Raw genomic sequence first — 19,177 nt, forward strand, 5'->3', positions numbered from 1 at the left:
TTTCGCGGAATCCAGGTTTTAAAACACCCCTGTTCTCACTGTTTTCTGTTCAATATTCTCCTAATTCGAAGTCATGTTCAACCTATTTGGAGAGGAACCTGCACAAGAAGAGCCTCTGTCGCCCCTACTGGTTGCCGTGGACGCCGAGGATGTGGACACCGTGCGCCAGTTAGTCCCCACAGCAGACCCTGGTGACCTCACCGCGGCTCTGTGTCGATCCTGCGAGAAGGGTAAACTCACTGTCGCCCAGGCTCTGATAGAGACCGAAAAATGTGATGCCAATGCCGCGGACGATGGTGTAACGCCCCTGTTCTTGGCCGCAAAAGCTGTGGAGCCCGCCATCGTCCAACTCCTCCTACAGCACGGCGCAGATGTCACTGTGAATTCAAAAATTAAGCGGGGCGATTTCAGAGAACTGTTATATCTGCCGATCCACGGCGCGGCGCAGGATCTGCGGCAACTCCAAGATGTGAAAGATCAATCTTGCTTCGAGGAGGTAATCCAGCTGCTGTTGGACGCCGGGGCCGACATCAATTCGCAGGATTCCCACGGCGAAACCGTGCTGCTAGACTGCTTGCACTGCGATTCGGAGCTCGTTTCATTTGTACTACGTGTCGGAGCGAATCCCAACATCGAGGATAAGCGAGGCCTCGTGCCTCTGCAATTCTTTCACACGCCTCAAGATCATCCGGAACGATTCAAGCTTCTAATGGAGTACGGGGCCCGTTTGGATACTGGCGCGAAAGATGACGGTAAAACGCCGCTGCATGCCTTCGCGACGAAATGTCAGCTGGGAGATCTCTCCTTGTTCCTGCCGTATGTATCGGACTGGCACATTACCGATGCAAAAGGGAATACACTACTTCATGTCGCTGTAGGAAGACACCGCCGTGGGAATCCGACGGTTGCGGCACTTTTGAAGCTCGGGCTTGACCCAAACCAGAAGAATCACGATGGAAGACAGCCTATCCATATGATCAATGCCATGGGAGACAGTCTAGTAGACGTCTTGGACATCCTCTGTGCGGCCGATGCAGATCTTGAGGCCAGGGATCACTCTGGACGCACGCTACTCACCAATTCTATGTCTGGATATGCCAGTATAAGCTCTCACGAGTTGGTGCCTCTTCTAATCAGCCGGGGAGCTAATATCAACGCCCGGGACTACAAGGGTGATGGTATGCTTTCCTATCTGATCGGGCCTCACGAATTTCACTCTCAGCATCTGGACACCCTTTTAAAACTCGGAGTTGATCCTAGACTAGAGAACTACGCAGGAGACACCTTTTTACACCAATTGGCAGTCCATTTCGCTACCGTCCAGGATGACTCGTGTTATTTAGCCATGCTAAAGCTCTTGAAGATGGGCATTTCCCCAGCCCGTCCCAATTTCCAGGGACGGACGCCCCTACATAGTCTTTGCAGTCAGACCTCTGAATTCCATTTCATGTCTGCTCCAGAGGAAGGCAAATGCGCTATTGACCTGCTGCTTGATGCAGGTTTCAATGTCGCGTTGAATACTCCTGATAATCAGGGAATTCGCCCTATCCACCTGGCTGCCACCACTTCTGATAGACTGGTCAGCAAGTTGATCGTCAGAGGAGCTGATACGACCGCAACCACGAAAGATAGGCGAAACTTGCTACATATCGCGTCCACCGCTCGCCAAAGTAACGTTGTCGGGCTGCTGTTGGATCATTACACCTCGATCAATATGCTGTCCTTAGTCAACACACAGTCTGAGGACGGACGAACCCCCCTCCATGTGGCATGTCGCTCTGGAAGAGTGGAAACTGTGAATCTACTTCTCGCTCATGGAGCGGATGTCCAACTCCGAGATAAACACAAGCACACCGCGATGGATTCATGCTCTGGTTTCAAAGTCGAAAACCAACTCTGGAAAGGCACTTATGGTCAGGAAAACCTGTTCCGTCTCTTTTCCGCAGCGGGCGTCCTCGCAGATGATGATCGACGGCCACGGATGCATGAAACCAATTCGAAGAACAAGAGCGAGAATCCCAAAAAGCTAGGATGGAAGGGTGAGCTCACATCTGAAGCTTCGAGTCTTGGGACCCGTGACATCGTGCGGACGTTGGCGCGACATGGTGGGCTTTTAGAAAAGACAGGATTTGGAGTTGGTCCAATGTGGCACGCGACAGATGCTGGCGACGAGGAGATGGCCGTCGAACTAGCGCGGGTATCCGAAGAGATGGGCATTAAAATCGAAGATTATCGCTCCTTCGACACTGAATGCTTGCTGTTGCGCTCGCAGCACCTTCCGGTCTTATTGATGGAAAAATTTAACAGCCCTATTGATATGGACATGGACGTGCTTTCGATGACTTTGAGCGGTCATCACGAGGAGCTTGCTCAAGCCTTGGAAGAAAATGCGGACGTTGTCAATAAAGGCTCCGCTCTGCCGGACATCTTGGTCACACTCGCACGGTGGGGATACTCTGAGCTCTTTGAAAGAATTGGGAAGATCATGCCAAAAAGCTGTTGGATCGACGGCGGAAGCAAGCATTACAACGGCGAGCTAATCCCATACTTGCTGGCTGCTGCTCAGCGAGAGCTTCCTAACCTGGACACGATCAAGGTGATTGTCGAGAAATTCAATGCAGATGTCAATATTGTATTCAAGGAGGGCATGGTGACCAAACCAAAGGTCTACTACCAATCTGCAATGGCCAGCGGTAGAGGATACCAAGCGGGTGATACGATCCTCCACCAACTGGCCCAAGGCACTCACTGGTGGCATGCAGGAGCCATTCGGTACTTGCTCCAACAAGGCGCTGATCCTAACGCCCGCAATGCCGAAGGCAAGACACCGTTGTGCAAAGCCCTTCACAAATCCGATGGTCTCCAGCAACTGGAAATTGTTAAAAGCCTGCTTGAAGGCGGCGCCGACCCAAACCTTACTGCTCAATGTGGCTTCTCGCCGCTTGCCATGTGTGCATATAGCACACAGTTATTCAATCTCCTGATCGAGCACGGTGCCTATCCATCCCAGAACCACCCCATGGAGCTCTTCGTGGCGTTGTGCTCCTTCAATTCTGAAGTCGTCTCTACTCTTCTTACCATGGATTTGGACATAAACAACACAACCCTATCTGACGCCCAGCGACACTGGCACACCCACAGGTTGCAGAAAGACCCTCAACTCACAAGCTTCATCCTGCGACCAATCCACTACATCTCTATGTTTCCCTTCAACGAGTCCAACAGCCGCGCCAACGCTAGCCGCATGGTCAACTGCCTGCTCGCCCACGGCGCTGACCCATTCCTACTTTGCGACACCGACAAGTCAATCCTGCATGAGCTTTTTACCGACGGGGGGATCATCCAGCCCTGGCTTGAAATGCCGAACCTTGACCTTGAGCGACGGGATCCTAAAGGCCAGACACTCATTCTGGCCGCCGCAAGGTGCCAGACTGGAACGCATTCGTATGGGTGCAGTGTCCCCATGTTCCCATTTTACGGTGGTAACATTGTACCGCTGCAGTGGGAGGAGGGCGATATTACGCGTGCGATGGCACTTTATGAGAAGGGGGCTGATGTTTCGGTGGTAGATAACCAAGGTAATACCGTGTTTCATCTTCTGGCGGCTTCGATGCCGTCTAACACATTTGCGGAGGCGGAGTTCCGGAGGACGGTGGAATTGTTTATGAAGAAGGTTCCTGAGTTGGTGGAGAAGGGGAATTCCACAGGGAAGACGGCTCTTGCTATTGCGGAAGAGCATGGTATTGCGTGGGCGAAGGATTTGTTTGGAAATTTTCGAAACGACTAGATCTTCTGGAACAATTTTATCTTTCACCCTGACGCTATGCTTAGTCACTACATCTTGTCTTGCCAGATTTTGATTTCTCCGAGCCCATCCATTATGGGGATTCTGAGGATTTTGCGGGGCTAAACGTCGGAAGAACTCCGAAAGATCATCAGATATTGAACCGGGCAAGTGGGGAAGCGGCAGGGCAGCTATAATTCATTGGAGGAAGAGAACGATTCCCCTGGGCATACATCATTTGAAGTCTTGCGGGGTTTGTTCTTCTCCGAGTCCCTCACTCCCAGCAACTCCAAATAAATGTCTCGTCACCCCTTGATACGTTTTTGCTTTCTATCTGCACTTTGAACACGGCTGTCACTTGGAATTTTTTTTGTGGAGCGAAAACGACGACCCTCATTCAGGATGCCTACTAGGAATCTTGCGCTTGCGACTCTAGTGGCTCTGGGACAATCAATCGTCCCTCCCGTTGAGGGTAGTAGCTTGCCTGCTCAGGCTCAGGTGATCGACCAAAGAGCGTTCAACGTCTTAAACGTGACTCAGCCACCAATCGAGTTCAATGCCAAGAGTGTATGTGATCAAGCGTTCCTATCTTCCTTATCTCAAAATTGATCCACGCTTGAAATCACAGCTTTTCGTCCCTCCAGGACATACCGAAGAAAGCCTCACTCAACGCCCATTCCATGTGTACGACGATGAGTTCTTGAAAATTATTGGAGAAGCTCCAACACTCACCCGGATTGCCCACTCGCCCAAAGACCCTCTGTTTCACGAGGCGGTCGTCTGGTATGGCATGTAAACATAGAGAGAAGCACACTGGGACTGATTTGGGGTTATGACAGGTCAAAGGAAACAGAGGAAGTCTTCTTCGTCCAGAACGCAGGTGCCAAAAACGCTAGCACTGGTCTAAAGAAGTCGGCAATAATTGAAAAGATATCTCTTGCAGAGGCCGCTGCCGTTGCTAATAAGAGGGATGCTGCAGGCTTGGTAACTGTTACTAAGGTCCCTTCATCGGCTATGGTGATCAATCCAAATGGTAAGCTAGGACATCGCTTAGAGATACGACGATTTTTCGGCCTGACCAGTGACCAAAATAGGGGGAACAAACTACCGGAGACAAATCGTCTTCACTGGTGAAGGCCAGGGTGATGACAAGCCTCCATCTTTATGGCTTATGAACCCACAAAAGCCATACAATACTACCGGTTGAATATCCCCATTCCGCACATGAAAGAAAGATAACTAATTGAAATCCATCTAGTTCTGTTGAACAATTACTTCGGTCGGCAATTTAACTCCTTGAACGACGTAGTCATTCATCCGAAAAATAAAGACATCTATTTCACAGACACTATTTATGGATATGTGCAAGATTTCCGTCCCGCTCCGGGGCTGCAGGACCAAATCTATCGATTCAATGAAGATACCGGTGCTGTCACGGTCGTGGCGGATGGCTTTGATCACCCTAACGGTATGTCCCTTGGAAACCCCTAATTAAATCATAGGAATGGGCTAATTTATTTCAAAGGATTAACCTTCTCGCCTGACGGTGAGTACGCGTATGTTACCGATACCGGCATCGACAGTGGTTTCTTCGGTTTGAACTTTACTCGTCCCGCTTCGATGTACGTTTTCGCATAATCCTCTATGAAACTCTAAGCTCAATCGAAGTGCAATTTGCTGACTGCAACTTTATAGATATCGCTTTGACGTGAAAGAAGATGGGACATTCGAGAATCGCAAGACTTTTGCATTTGTGAACTCCGGCGCACCTGATGGTAAGTCATACGGGATAGTCTGCCCTCAGTTCAATTTTGGAAGCAGAATCAATGGGTATCTCACATACTGACATTTTATTTGTGATAAGGCATCCATTGTGACTCCTGGGGCAATATATACGCCGGGTGTGGCGACGGTATTCAAGTCTGGAACCCATCAGGCAAGCTCATCGGGAAAATATATGTTGGTTCTACCTCGGCGAACTTCAACTTCGCTGGAAAGGGTCGAATGGTCATTTGTGCTGAGACAGACCTCTACTATGCAACATTGGCTGCAGCAGGGAATTATGTTGATAGTGAGATGTGAAGCATATCCCTAGATAAAGACAATTAGGTGTTTTTCAGTTATCAAATACGAATTTCCTTAAATTTGATTCTCTTCATAACAGCGTCTACTTTATATTAAATGTTACTGGTATGACTTCTGAGTTTTACTGGAAATCTTGGTAGTTTCAAAGTTAATACATGAATTTTCGGATCAGGTTGACATCCGTGCCCTAGGCTGATATCCCTCAGTAGAGAAGGCCAACGAGTGGCCGGGTGACCGGGTGGGATTTCTACCAAGCGAGCTTCTTTTCCGATTAAGGAAAGGTCAGAGTGCTAATACTTCAAGAGGTGACTAATAAGCGTTTAATATTTGCGCCTTAGGCTGAATAATGGTCTCACGAAAATAATCTGGTCAGTTCTGGAATTTTAGTGCCACGCCCGGGATAAATAGCTTGAAGACATTTCAAGCTTTGGAAGTGTTAGACGAGCATTTCCAAAATGTTCTTCCTCACTGGTGTCTGGAACAGTATTTTAGCCGTCCACGGTCAAACAAGCTTCCGTATTTGTCCGGTGATCACCATGATCCCTGCTAATTTTGCGGGGGTGGCTAAGAACTAGGAGAGGTACTAGAAATGGCACGGACATCAACTGAGGTGTGACGTGGCGAAACCCACTCTTCTACAGCAATACCTAACCCATTCAAAGGGGCTAAAATGTGTTTTTTGAGATTGATTGGATGGAAGAAAGATGCAGGAGTCAACTTACTGTCAGAGGCAGTGATAGAGGTATGAAGAGATGTATAAATAGATCTGTGTCCTACAAAGCAAAGTACTTGATCAGAGCGAATACGATTGATTTCATGCACAGTCGGGAAATTATTAACACCATTCTGTTCCACCACAGAGCTTAGGTACATAAAAAGCTAATTGAGTGTCATACATTGACTGTCATTGGACAGATTGAGAGTGTTCGTTTTTGTTCATCTCAAATCAGCCTATACAGCTTCCTCGAGTATATGCTCGCACTTAAGGGAGAGCAGCGGGGGCGTAAGCCTGGTCGGGCTTGACGACCTTTCCACCAGCGAGCTGGTTGTCGGTGTAGGCGGGCCAGACAATTTGGCGGGTGTCACCGTTGACGACAGAGAGGGTTGTGAAGCCATTGCCCGGGCCGAACTGGCCGCTCCAGCCGGAAGTGATCGTGTAGGCGCCACAAGTGGCAGGACCGCCGTTGGCCTGGGAGGCATCGGCGGCCTTCACGACGTAGGTGCAGGGGGTAGCGGCGGCAGTGCCAACCTCAATGCCGAAGGTCCAGGTACACTGGGAGTTGGCGGCGTTGCAGGTGCGCTTCATGTTCTCGATAGTCCACTGGGGACCAGCGGCCATCATGGACACGCCGGCAGTAGGGGCGGCCATGACGGCCGAGGAGGCGAGGAGGGTGGTGGAAAGGATGATCTGAATGAGCTGCATGATGGCGGCTTGTGTTTGTTGAAGGTAGATATAGAGAGACTGTTTTTTATTGTGGAATGGTGTGAATTAATTTGAGGATCGAGCGAAAGAGCGAAGGTATTTATGGCTTTCCTGAGCCTCTTCAGCAGATGCCCATCTTGGCATGATCATGGAACTAACATCATAGCACAGAGAGCCCCCGTGACTACTCCACAAGAATTCCTTGAAATAGATGCTGCTAAAGGTTAGTGAATGTAACAGTGGAAGCGGAACAAGTAACAAATACTCCGCCCAGTGCTGTCTCACTCAAGTATAGGTGAGACATCGGCCCGAGGCGGTGTCTATTTTGTGGTATGCCAACTCTGCACTGCTGAACAATACAATGCACAAAGTAAGACACATTCAAGACCAGACGAATCAGATACGGGGTGCCTCGGCTTGGCAACCCGTATATGTGCTCATCTGGGGCCACATGGTGTCGATCGATTACCAGCCGGGGAACTTTCGAGCTAGGCAGGACTGGGGAAAGCTACCGATGAATCCGGCTAACAATTGGTGATCTTGCTGTATTTAGATGCAACTAGTACCAAACGGGTAATCCACTTGCCACTCAGGGTCCGCGACGCGGAAAACGAGGACCTGATCTGACTTGAGGGCAGGACAGAACAAATCAGGCCTTCCACGGCGGTCAGGTGGCCCCACGTCACCTTCCCTACCGTTTCGGTCCCGGGTCAAAAGACCTCCTATGAGGCTATGATCCGACTTTTTGAGAGACCTAAAGATGGGATGCCCGAAAGATACCTTGCAAGCGACACACGTTGCAAGTTCACGTGCTGTCCCCTATACCTTGAAGCCCCCGGGTCGGAGAATAACTTCATCTTTCATGAAGACTTGACAGAGCCGTGACCCACTGTCAGACATAAAATTGTCCACTTTAGGCATACCTACGGATACGATCAGCCCGAATGCTTCATGGTTGCCATTCTTCGACGCCCCGGCACAACCGCTAATAATGTTTCGCCCAAATCCCAAAATCAAAAGTACAACATTAACACTCTTATTTCAGAGACTGAGTGATAAGTAGGTTGCCACGGCAAATATGCATAAGTTGAATACGATATTAATATATCATTGATGAAACCCATAGACTATCTGGGTATGTTTCACACCCTATCATCCTAATGAACAAGTGACGTCACGCAGTCTCGCAGCTTAACTTGTTAAAACCTGAGATCATAGCTTTGCATCATGCTTCCATCCCGGCATGTCGGCAAGGTCCTTGGCCGGAGCACCGCGTCTAGATCTAAGAGCGTCACCTCCTGGTCTCCATCTCCATGCATCGGCCATATCTTGGGACAGAGATTCTTCCAAAAGCTCGACGACATGTTTCCCGATATTTGGCAACAGCTTGAAAGAATGACTGTAGAATAATGAGTTAGCAAGCTTGTCACCACAGGCAACACTTCACTAGGCGTGGTGGCACACTCACCCGCTGTCTCCAGTGGCCAAAATGAAATTCTTCCACTTCGGGTGCTCGCAAATCAGCAAGTTAGCATCAGCCGTATCTGTGCACCAGCACATAGTCCGGTTGAAGAGCTCCTTTTCTTGAAAGTTTGGCAAGAATCTTGCGATCGCTTTCCGTATGGTGATTTCGGAGGCGTCAGGGTAGGTATCTGTAGGATGCTTGGCGTGTGATCGAGGTACAGATACTATCTTGGGGGATTTGGCACCGTAAGGTTGATGCTGTTTGAAGCGAGAGAACCCAGGGAACTCGTCACAAACTTTGATTACCCCGTGCCTGAAGAGAAGGGGGTTTAGCATGTATGCGTTCACGTTCGGGGCCTTGCTTACTCGTTGGGTTCGAAGAAGAACCCATATTCACCATCATAGATGACGGGCACGTTCTTGTACTTGTCCGCTTCTTGAGGTGTGAGTTGGATGTGGGCGAACACCCAGGCCTTATGTCCCAATTAGCGACTAGTTAGAATTCGCTTGTTCTTATTTCTTGACTTACTTTTGAAACACACTGGTTTTCCAAGTCCACCAAGGTTGGACTCCAAGCACCAGCAGCCAAAACCACCTTATCAGCAAAGTATCTTGATCCGTCTGTAGTTTCAAGTCCAATGCATGTTGTTCCATCGGCCGCGAACAGAGGCTGCTTGAATGTTCCAGCACTGAAAGGTCGCGTCAGCGAATGCCAACCTGGAATTTGCTAGTCATCACGTACCCTCCAAAGCCAAATTTGACACCTTGATCTTGAAGGAAATTTCCGATCGCATTGATAGCCTTGGCTGCAGCAAGCCAGCCTCCATCACTGCAAAACAAGCCTTTCCACCCCTAATGATCGGAACCGGGTGAGACTTGAACATACAAAGTTTTTCAAGGGCCAGTAAATTACCTTGACTTGTTCCCGCGTGAAGTTTGGCATTTTCGCTAGGATCTCATCTTCAGTTTCTAACCAAACGTTCGTCTTCTCTAGCCCAATGCCCGCATCAAGGAGGGTCTGGTACTTCCGTCGAAGATTTTCAATGCCCTCTTTTGATGACGAACAGTCAATCTGCTGGTGTATTAGTATTCGAAAGACTCATCTTTAGGGACAGTCGCAGCTCTTAGGACTCACCATGCCCACTTGGTGAAAGAAAGGCTTAAACAACTCATCGTGTTGCCACATATCGAGAGATTCCAGCGAAAGCTGCAAGTCGGGGCCGTTGCGCAACCGAATGCCCATAATTTTGTTGAGGTCATGTCCTGCAGATTGCAGTGAAGGGATCTTGTATACATCCAGGACGGTGATGTTTGAGGGGGTATATCCAGAGCGAATGAGGTGCAGCGCCGTTGACGAACCGACCGTACCACCTCCCCCGGCCACGACGACCTTGGTGCTTGCGCGCGAGTGAGCCATGTTGAAACTGAATTGACTTCCACAAGCTTTGCAGTGTACGGGACGCTCAAACAGCACAGTCAGCAAGGAAGCTGATCGACAGGATCGGTCTAAAAACTTGAAGGGAACGTAGGCTCATAAGTCGTGATCAAGTGGGTGCGACCGGTCACAGTATCTCGCACGAGATGCCAAGCCTAAAGTGTGACCTCCGCTGATAAATGTCCACTCAAGTTTCCAATTTCAAGATAGAGGTGTTTGTCAAGAAGGGGTCAGATACGGATGAGTAGCCGGAACGATCACGATTGGTGCATTTTCTCCAACGTATCGCCGAGAATTGCGAAGTGGAGGCTAGCGCGTCTTCCTTTCGTGTGGACCTTCCTCTCGGCGGACCCCAAAGTACGCTCAAGCCTGGAAATGGCATTGGGGAATGTGGGGGAACATGTCCCCCATCCGGCTACCAGGCTTGGAGATACCCCGGGGACGGCAGATAAGCTTAGCGTGGACCTTCCATCGACATCAAGGCACTATAGTCTGTGATAGATCTTCCTTTTGGGCTGAGCGGAGCGAATTAACCGTCAATCTAGCCGCGAGAGTCTCCGAGGTAAAGAGATAAGGTAACTTACTCGACAAAGGTATAAATAACCCCAGATGGATTGCAGCCCGCTCTCGCACCGCCTCTGAGTCACTCAAAACACATTACGATCGTGCGATTCTTTCACAATGACTGACTCGAAGACGGCCATGTCTAAGGCGTACGATGGTTCTCCTGAATTGACGGACAATGTAGCCGATATCGCTCATGGGGTGAACATGGAGGTGTACAGGGCGACTGTCCCGCTATGGAAACGGGTATGGCAGCATAGTTTGACACAGATGATGCTGCTGAGTGTCCAGGCATTCTGTGGACCAGCTATGGCTGACGCGATTACGGGTGGGTGCTATCCTGAGTATCTTCATTGCAGTGGTAGTTAACTGACTGTTTCAGGCCTTGGGGGTGGTGGTCTTGCAACTGCGAAGGTGTCAAACATTTGCACCGCAATCACATACGCGTTGCTTGCGATCGGTTTGTTCCCAGCAGCCATCAACAAGACCTTCTATTGTACTAACAGGGAGTTCGTCAGTCTGTTTCATGGGTGGTCCGATCGTGAACAAGATCGGTGTCAAGTGGGCCCTCGTTCTGGGCGCAATGTCCTTCCCCATCGAAGGGTCGGCATACTACTGTAATAGCAAGTTTGGCAACCAATGGGTAAGTGGTGAATCTTTCCATCGGCATGCTTACGAGGTTTGAGTTATCTTTCTAGAATATTTATTGACGATAGCCTGCAGTATCTCATTCTGAGTGGTGCCATCAGTGGCATTGGAACCGCTTGCTGGTATGTTGCTGAGGCTGGAGCTATTATGACGCTTGCACCTTCTGCCTCCCGTGGGAAGTATTTGGCTCTGTGGATTGTGTCGCGTAACCTCGGACAGCTGGTTGGAGGAGCAATCAAGTAAATTCTTCCTGGCAACGCGTGGTGAGCAATGACTGACATGTTTGTTCTGCAGCCTATCGAAAAACCATGAGAAAGGAGTCGATGGTGGAGTTTCTCCCGATACTTACATCGCCTTTGTGATCATTGAGTCTCTCGCGTGAGTGAACTGAGAAATATGGATAGCCACACAAATGCTAACGGTGTTCCTCAGTCTGCCTTTCGCACTGCTGATTACTCCTTTCGAAAAAGTTGTCCGATCTGACGGTACCAGAATTATCACTTCGGAAACCCTTTCCACCAAGATGGAAATGAAACGTATTCTGAAGACCATGACCTCGAAACTTGTTGTGTTTTCTGCCCTTTGGGCATTGTGGTCGTTCTTCTACAGGTATGATCTAGTGTTATTCGACAATTCCATGGAAGAACAAAAAAAACTTAACATTTGCGACAGTGGTACCTGGAGCACATACTTGGCGACTTACTTCTCCGTCCGCGCCCGCGCTCTCTCGTCTCTCGTCTCGCCTTTCTTCTGCATGTAAGGTTCCAATCCATCTCTCCTTAGATGCATCAATTGATATCATTTCTGTCAGTGTGGGCTGCTTTGGTCTTGGATTTATCCTTGACATGAAGAGTCTCAGCCAGCGCCGCCGGGCCCAGATCGGTCTCTTCACCGTCGTCATCCTCAATGTCGGGGTGTACATTTGGTCCATAACTATGCAAGTCAAGTTCAACCACCATAACCCGGGTCACATTGATTGGCAAGATGCACTGTACCCTTCTGCTTTCTTGCCATATTTCTTTGTGCAGACCACAGGTCCATTGTCGCAGTCATACATGTATTGGCTTCTGTCTTCTTTTGCCACGGATGCACAAGGTTAGTATCCTAGTAGGTGACGGAATGGCGGTTCTAGCTTGCCCAAATGCTGATTGATACTATAGAGAATGTACGCAATGGCGCTGCATTCCGATGCATCGAAGCCATTGGACAAGCTATCTCCTACGGTATGAATACTCAGACGACAAATAACCCTCTTGTTGGATTGTAAGTTCCCTCGTTTTTTTCTTCATTTTATAACATGCTAACTGACCGATCTACTAGTTGCGTGACATTTGGCTTACTCGGAGCGGCTGTATATCCCATGATTATGCTTGTCAACACAACACCAGACCGCATTCCCGCCGACGTGGTTGCCGAGGAGCAGGATGCTGCGCTTGAGAAGATTGAACATTTGAAAGTGTCTAATCAAACCCCATTTGGTGCCCCAGTCTAGTGCTGGCAGACATGGCCTCAAGTATGACGACCATTTGCCTACATACTAAATATACACGATACAAGTTTAGAATGGGACTTTAAAATACATATCTACGTGGAACAAGACTTCCAAATCTATCTAGGCTCTTAGGGCAGCTTGTAGAGTATCCGCATCCCTGCGTACCGATTTACCAGATTTCACCAAAGATAAGGAAATTGTACAATCAACGCTGTACCGCGTCGGCCTGTCTGCCGAACTAGGATCAGCCGTTGCCGACGCCGGAGGCCCGAGAGCATGAAAGCAGTGACGCCATTGGCTCCATCGGCTTCGTTGCTGAGTCAGTGAGGGGATGCTTATCTTCACGTGATTTCGTGCGGGCTCCGAATGGAGTAGGTGGTTTTCGCTGTTTCCATTTCCTTTTGACTCACGAGATACTGCATATTTCGATTTGTAAGTATTCGGGGGACGTGTTTAAATGGCGCCCGAGCGAACTCACAATGAAACGTCCCCGTTGCTGGGGGATAGCAACGGCACTGCGTCAAACGGAGCCATTCCCCATCGCGATGAGGAGCAGCCAGCGGATATCGTGCAGTCTACGGACGAACAGGCCAAAGACCCTTTTCCAGATGCACGGAAGCAACTCAAGTATATTGTCCCGGCCATATCACTAGGTGTATGTATTTCTCACAATTCCGTTAGACCCTTCATAGACACTTGAACAACTCGGTTCTTTCGCAGTATCCTCGGCTAACGATCATGGTAGATCTTCCTGTCGGCAGCAGACCAGACGATTATTATGGCCAGTTATGGCCAGATTGGAAGTGATCTAAAGGCTCTTAATCTGACCAGCTGGATTGCGACTTCGTACTTCTTGACCCTGACTTCGTTTCAACCGCTGTACGGCAAGCTGAGCGATATATTTGGCCGCAAGGCCTGCCTACTCTTCGCGTATGCCATCTTTGGAACTGGTTGTCTATTCTGTGGGCTTGCACGTAATATCAATGAGCTCATTGCGGCACGTGTACGTCGGGTCTCCAACTTCACATTGTACATTGACCCGAATCATGACTGACAATACCATGCAGGTATTCCAGGGCATTGGTGGCGGTGGGATGACCACTGTCGTCAGTATTCTGATGAGTGACCTTGTTCCCCTGCGCGATCGAGGGGTTTGGCAGGGGATTATCAACATCATCTATGCGACCGGATCCGGTACTGGCGCGCCTCTGGGCGGAATCCTATCTGATTACATTGGCTGGCGTTGGTATGAAATACTGCATCTCATTCTTCATGCTACAGAGCCTTTCTGACGCCGTTTTCTAGGGCCTTCCTGGCACAATTCCCTCTTTGCATTCTCGCATTCATCGCAGTTTCTGTGATGCTCAAGCTTCCGGCCCGCGAAAATGCTCACTGGAAGACTAAACTCCGTCGCATCGACTTCCTTGGTGCCATTGTCCTGGTTGGTGCCGTTTTGGGCTTCCTGTTGGGCTTGGACCGTGGCAGTAATGTGTCATGGAAGCTGCCCTTGACAATCGCCTCTTTGGGTGTCTCGGTCATCTTGTTCATCGTGTTCGTCCTAGTTGAGATCTATCTGGCAACCGAGCCTTTCGCGCCCGGTCACATCATCTTCGACCGCACCTTCTTCTCCCTGTATTGCTGTAACTTTTTCAGTTTCGGTGGTTGGCTCGCGGCGCTCTTCTACATTCCGCTGTACTTCCAGGCAGTCGATGGGGTTTCTGCCACCATCGCTGGGCTACGCCTGCTACCAAGCATTCTGGCCGGCGTTAGTGGCTCACTTTTTGCTGGTCTCCTGATGAAATGGACTGGAAAGTACTACTGGCTAACTGTTGCGGGCTATACGTCTCTGACGACCGGGTGTTTTGTCATCTATCTTTTCTCCGGAGGCCTTGTGGCCAGTACAGTACCAATGATCATCGGAATGACTATGGCGGCATTTGGAAACGGAATCGGCGTTACCACAACCCTCATCGGCCTGAGTGAGTTCTTGTTCTGGTCATACGTTCTCATAATCTGCAATCTTTGCTAACTTTTATTTGCAGTCTCCAATTCTTCTCTTGAAGATCAAGCTGTGGTGACGGCATGTTCGTATCTCTTCCGCTCCCTGGGCTCGGTGATCGGACTTTCTCTGTCCGCGAGCGTTGTCCAGCAACTCCTGAGGAAACGGCTCCGATCCGATCTGCACGATAGTAAGAACATTGACGAAATTGTCAATGGCGTTCGAGAAAGTCTCGATTATATTAAGAAGCTGGATCCTGATATTGCTCATATTGTGCGCAACTGCTACGGCTGGTCGACAAACCAAGGTTTCGGCTTCATGGTCGTCGTCGTGTTTTTTGCATTGTTCAGCGCTTTCTTCATGCGCGAAAGCAAGCTCCATCGCTAATTGTGACAAAGAAAAAGGCTTGCTTGCTTTGGATATTTCTGCGAAGATTAAAAATTACATAAGGGACGTGTGGTGTAGAGCTGCGCCTAGTTGGAGGTGATCTAGGTGATCTATAACGAGCACAGAGAGCTCGAGGAGTGAACATAAGTGCACTAAATGAAATTCTGATTGGATATTTGATAAAAATAATATTCTGAACGTCGAGCTCTGCGCGTTGTGTTGAGTTGTAATTAGTCAACTAGTTAACTATTTGATGACACCTTAATGCTGGGGCTTGACCCCGTGATGTCCGATCTGACCTTCCGACTGCCCCGTGTCTCATCTTCAACTCGCGCCACCCGACACCCACACAGAATTGATTGTGTGCGGTATCTCCCATTTGAATAAGTTCCCTGACAATGACCATTGTTCAATAACAACGACCGCATTCTTGCAGCTTACAGCAGCGCGACCTCTGCAATGGCCGAGCCGCGCTCGGGGCCGGTCTCGTTAACACGATATCGGCCTATCCTCTATCTCTTCACAGGCGTTGCAGCTGCCTATGCCCTCCTTTACATTCATAACAATGTCGTTTCACCGCATACATCACAATCCTCCCTTCGACGCCGAGGCGCCGTGCGCCGGTCAAGACGATCTGATGCTGAAGAATCAGGGCTCGTGGACACTCCCTCGTACCGAGCCATCACACATTTGGAACAGCTGGAGCGTCAGAATGGTGTATACGGGACATTCCGAATTGAAACAGAAGACGGGCGACGGGTTGAAAGTGGACTTCTTCCGTCGCTGCTCGCAACGCGCGACCAGCTGATGGAGGAGGTCGGTGTACCACCAGCTCACGCCGAGCGCATGCGTGAAATGATGGAGGACACATTCCTCGAATCCTTTCTTGCTCTTGAATTCCCAGCCGCGCACACCCTTCCCGACAATAGCCCCGAGCGGACATACTTGACGGAGCAGCTTCAACAGCGAGGTATCTCCCGGGCAGGCATCGAGCGAGCACTGATCCGGTTCAACGGCGACGAGAACTACGGAACCGAACTTCGCCGGCGGCGACAAAATGGCGAGCGGGTCACACTTTCGACTTCAACCTTCCCCGATGTGTCTGCGCCGCCCCAGAATAGCGAGGGTCCAGAGGCCGCGGGTGATGACCAAAGCATTTTCTCTTGGAGAGAAGGGAACAACGATACATCGCCTACTCGGGAAGGTCAGAATTTGCTCAACTTGCTATACCATATCGCGGAGGACCAAGCGAGGAGAGATGGCTATATTCATCGTGGAGTGACGTGCAACAGCTGCGGGGCCATGCCCATCCAGGGTATTAGGTATCGGTGTGCTAATTGCATCGACTACGATCTGTGTGAAACATGCGAGGCCATGCAGGTGCACATCAAGACCCATTTGTTCTACAAAGTCCGGATCCCTGCTCCATTCCTGGGCAATCCGCGTCAATCTCAGCCAGTGTGGTATCCTGGAAAGCCTGCAATGCTCCCCCGCAGCCTTCCTCGACCCCTTGCGAAACGTTTGATGAAAGATACCAGCTTCGAAAACACCGAGCTTGACGCGCTTTGGGACCAGTTCCGCTGTCTCGCCAACTTTGAGTGGGCAGATGATCCCAACAAGCTTTACATGGCCATTGATCGCAAAACATTTGACCGGTGTTTCGTTCCAAACACATCTATTCGGCCGCCTCCTCCCAGTCTCATCTACGATCGCATGTTTGCATTTTATGATACCAACGGTGACAATCTCATCGGATTCGAAGAGTTCCTCAAAGGACTGGCCAGTCTGAATAACAAGAGCAATGATGAAAGGTTGCAGCGTGTGTTCCGTGGGTATGATATTGACGGTGATGGCTTCGTCGAGAGAAAGGATTTCCTGCGGGTTTTTAGAGCTTACTACGCTCTCAGTCGTGAACTCACCCGTGATATGGTCGCTGGTATGGAAGATGATTTTCTCGAAGGCGGAGCTCGGGATGTTGTCCTCGGTAGTCAACCTATTAGCTCTGCATTCCCAGGTAATATCCCTCCGGGCGATTCTTCGCGAATAGGTGAAGGCAAGCGTGTCAATCAGAATGGTGATATGGAAGTTGTCGACAACGAGGGTATTTTACGACAGAATGCCGCCGACCTCGGTGACCGATACCAGGTGATAGGTGAAGCTACTGTACGAGAGCAGTTTGGTCGAACGAGGCCATTATTCCCGTCCACAATTCGCCTCCCTGCGACTGCCCAGTCTGGAAACCGTCGGCCCAACCCCAGGGCAGATGAGGATGACGAAGATAACGATGAAGATGAAGACCCTACTGATTCCGATGAATCTGGTTCATCTGTCACCAGTGGTCATTGGCCCCCTCCGGAGCACATCCATGAGGAAGACATAATCGACGCGCTTGGAACGTATGTGCCCCCTCAGGAAATCAACGACCCCGTCGACAGAGCTCGTATCGTGACAGCTGTATATAACAGAATGCGTGATGATGATCAACGACGAATCGACGAAACTCGTCGGAACGGAATTGACGAACGTTGGAGACGCCGTGCATTTTACACCGACGAAGAAGACGGCGCCACTGCACCTGCTGGATATGAGCATGATCCGGCTTTCGACGATGATATGAGCGATGAGGAGTCCATGGAAGAAGAGCCTCTCGACTCTCACCCGCCATCGCCTCGCTCGCGATCTTCTTCCAAGGTACGGTTCCAAGACGATCTCACAGATGACTACGACATACGCTCGAACCCATCAACATCTTCTCGCAGCATCCCTGTTGGCGAGCGATGGGGTGGCTTCGAGATTCCCGAGGTTGAGAAAGATGTCGGCAAGGAAATCCTGTACCAAGTCACTCAGCAGGGTTTCAATGAGTTGCTCGATATACTTTTCAAGCAAAAGGAAGATCTTCTCATGGAGGTCTTCCGAACGCGTGCCGATCGCAAATTCTGGGCACATGAAATCGAGCTCCTGGAAAAATCAGGACCTGTCAAGCCGGAGGAGCCCAAGGAAGAAGACCCCAAGCATCCGCGCAACGAGGAAGAGCTCGAGGACATAACACGAAATCAGTCACTGGACAATCTCTTGCAACGTGCTGGTTATGTCGTGCAGAGTCCAACTCTAGAGCCTGTCCACTCAAGGCCGGTGTTAGAACCAACGTCTCCTCGAGCGCTGGCTTCTGATAATGATGATGATGTTCGGCCAACCCATCTTGCTGACCCTGGACACGAAGACGGCATTGGGCAAGGTCATACCTTCGAAGACCAGTCTGACACAGCTTCAGCCACCAGCTCTGATGCCGATGATAAAGCTCCGGTCTCCGAGGCTGGTTCCTCTCGGGACTCCTCTGATGAGGATGGACCAGAAGACATCATCCACAAAATCCCCGACTTCGATCCAACTCTCCCTCAGTTCCGTCCCGACTTCGCCGACACGCCCCGTCCGCGCCTCTCATTCCAAGCTGAGCCTTCAGTGATGGAAGCTCCAGCGGTCGATACATCCCCCCAAACTAGTAACCCCGACCTTCCTGGCCGTCTCCGCCTGGAGCCAAACGGCACCATCTCCCTCCCTGCACCCTCTTCTCCCCACTCTTCATCTCCCGAAGCCGAAGCCACAGCCCCCAAGCTTCCGCTTTCACCCATGCAGCCACTTCCCCCGCCGAAATCTGCCTGCCTACCTGAAGAGAATGCTGGTCCACGCACCCCCCCTGCTCGCATTTTGGCTCGCTGGGCATACTTGAATCAGGTCGAACGCGAATCCAAGGAGCGCGGCGGTAGCGGTGCCAGACTCAATTTTGAGGAGTTCTCACGTCGCATGGCGGCTGACAAGGGACGTCGGTTGGCATTTGTGGCGAGTTGGATTGAGATGGCGAGCTTCTGATCGGTTGATTCCAGATGTCTGCACTTGTA

At 50.2% G+C, this 19,177-nt stretch overlaps 7 protein-coding genes across 7 annotated transcripts; 5 read left to right on the forward strand and 2 right to left on the reverse strand.

Annotated features, from left to right (window-relative positions):
- Positions 1-73: 73 nt before the first annotated feature.
- N7443_006135 (uncharacterized protein) lies at positions 74-3,787 on the forward strand (the record flags this gene model as incomplete). The annotated part of the gene is made up of 1 exon (XM_056886191.1): positions 74-3,787. One exon carries the CDS (start codon positions 74-76, stop codon positions 3,785-3,787), a length of 3,714 nt encoding a protein of 1,237 aa, XP_056741639.1.
- Positions 3,788-4,186: 399 nt separating this feature from the next.
- Positions 4,187-5,866, forward strand: N7443_006136 (SMP-30/gluconolactonase/LRE family protein; the record flags this gene model as incomplete). The annotated part of the gene is made up of 8 exons (XM_056886192.1): positions 4,187-4,351; positions 4,413-4,567; positions 4,624-4,817; positions 4,879-4,986; positions 5,043-5,252; positions 5,310-5,406; positions 5,480-5,559; positions 5,649-5,866. The coding sequence occupies 8 exons, from the start codon at positions 4,187-4,189 to the stop codon at positions 5,864-5,866; spliced, it is 1,227 nt and encodes a 408-aa protein (XP_056741640.1).
- A 985-nt stretch (positions 5,867-6,851) lies between these two features.
- On the reverse strand, positions 6,852-7,292 carry N7443_006137 (uncharacterized protein; the record flags this gene model as incomplete). The annotated part of the gene is made up of 1 exon (XM_056886193.1): positions 6,852-7,292. One exon carries the CDS (start codon positions 7,290-7,292, stop codon positions 6,852-6,854), a length of 441 nt encoding a protein of 146 aa, XP_056741641.1.
- Positions 7,293-8,504: 1,212 nt separating this feature from the next.
- On the reverse strand, positions 8,505-10,173 carry N7443_006138 (NAD(P)/FAD-dependent oxidoreductase; the record flags this gene model as incomplete). The annotated part of the gene is made up of 7 exons (XM_056886194.1): positions 8,505-8,691; positions 8,761-9,069; positions 9,123-9,229; positions 9,286-9,445; positions 9,499-9,608; positions 9,670-9,828; positions 9,892-10,173. 7 exons carry the CDS (start codon positions 10,171-10,173, stop codon positions 8,505-8,507), a joined length of 1,314 nt encoding a protein of 437 aa, XP_056741642.1.
- A 699-nt stretch (positions 10,174-10,872) lies between these two features.
- Positions 10,873-12,895, forward strand: N7443_006139 (two-component sensor protein histidine protein kinase (dhkk dhkj); the record flags this gene model as incomplete). The annotated part of the gene is made up of 10 exons (XM_056886195.1): positions 10,873-11,083; positions 11,138-11,215; positions 11,262-11,398; positions 11,479-11,642; positions 11,698-11,781; positions 11,836-12,012; positions 12,076-12,159; positions 12,215-12,498; positions 12,564-12,666; positions 12,724-12,895. The coding sequence occupies 10 exons, from the start codon at positions 10,873-10,875 to the stop codon at positions 12,893-12,895; spliced, it is 1,494 nt and encodes a 497-aa protein (XP_056741643.1).
- A 457-nt stretch (positions 12,896-13,352) lies between these two features.
- N7443_006140 (putative MFS multidrug transporter) lies at positions 13,353-15,281 on the forward strand (the record flags this gene model as incomplete). The annotated part of the gene is made up of 5 exons (XM_056886196.1): positions 13,353-13,550; positions 13,641-13,898; positions 13,963-14,141; positions 14,201-14,874; positions 14,938-15,281. 5 exons carry the CDS (start codon positions 13,353-13,355, stop codon positions 15,279-15,281), a joined length of 1,653 nt encoding a protein of 550 aa, XP_056741644.1.
- Positions 15,282-15,740: 459 nt separating this feature from the next.
- Positions 15,741-19,148, forward strand: N7443_006141 (EF hand domain protein; the record flags this gene model as incomplete). Its single annotated transcript, XM_056886197.1, has 1 exon — positions 15,741-19,148. The coding sequence occupies one exon, from the start codon at positions 15,741-15,743 to the stop codon at positions 19,146-19,148; it is 3,408 nt and encodes a 1,135-aa protein (XP_056741645.1).
- Between the last annotated feature and the right edge of the window lie 29 nt (positions 19,149-19,177).

This window comes from Penicillium atrosanguineum, assembly GCF_028827265.1.
Source record: "Penicillium atrosanguineum strain IBT 20685 chromosome Unknown utg000004l_segment0_segment0, whole genome shotgun sequence".
NCBI classification, from domain to species: Eukaryota; Fungi; Ascomycota; class Eurotiomycetes; order Eurotiales; family Aspergillaceae; genus Penicillium; species Penicillium atrosanguineum.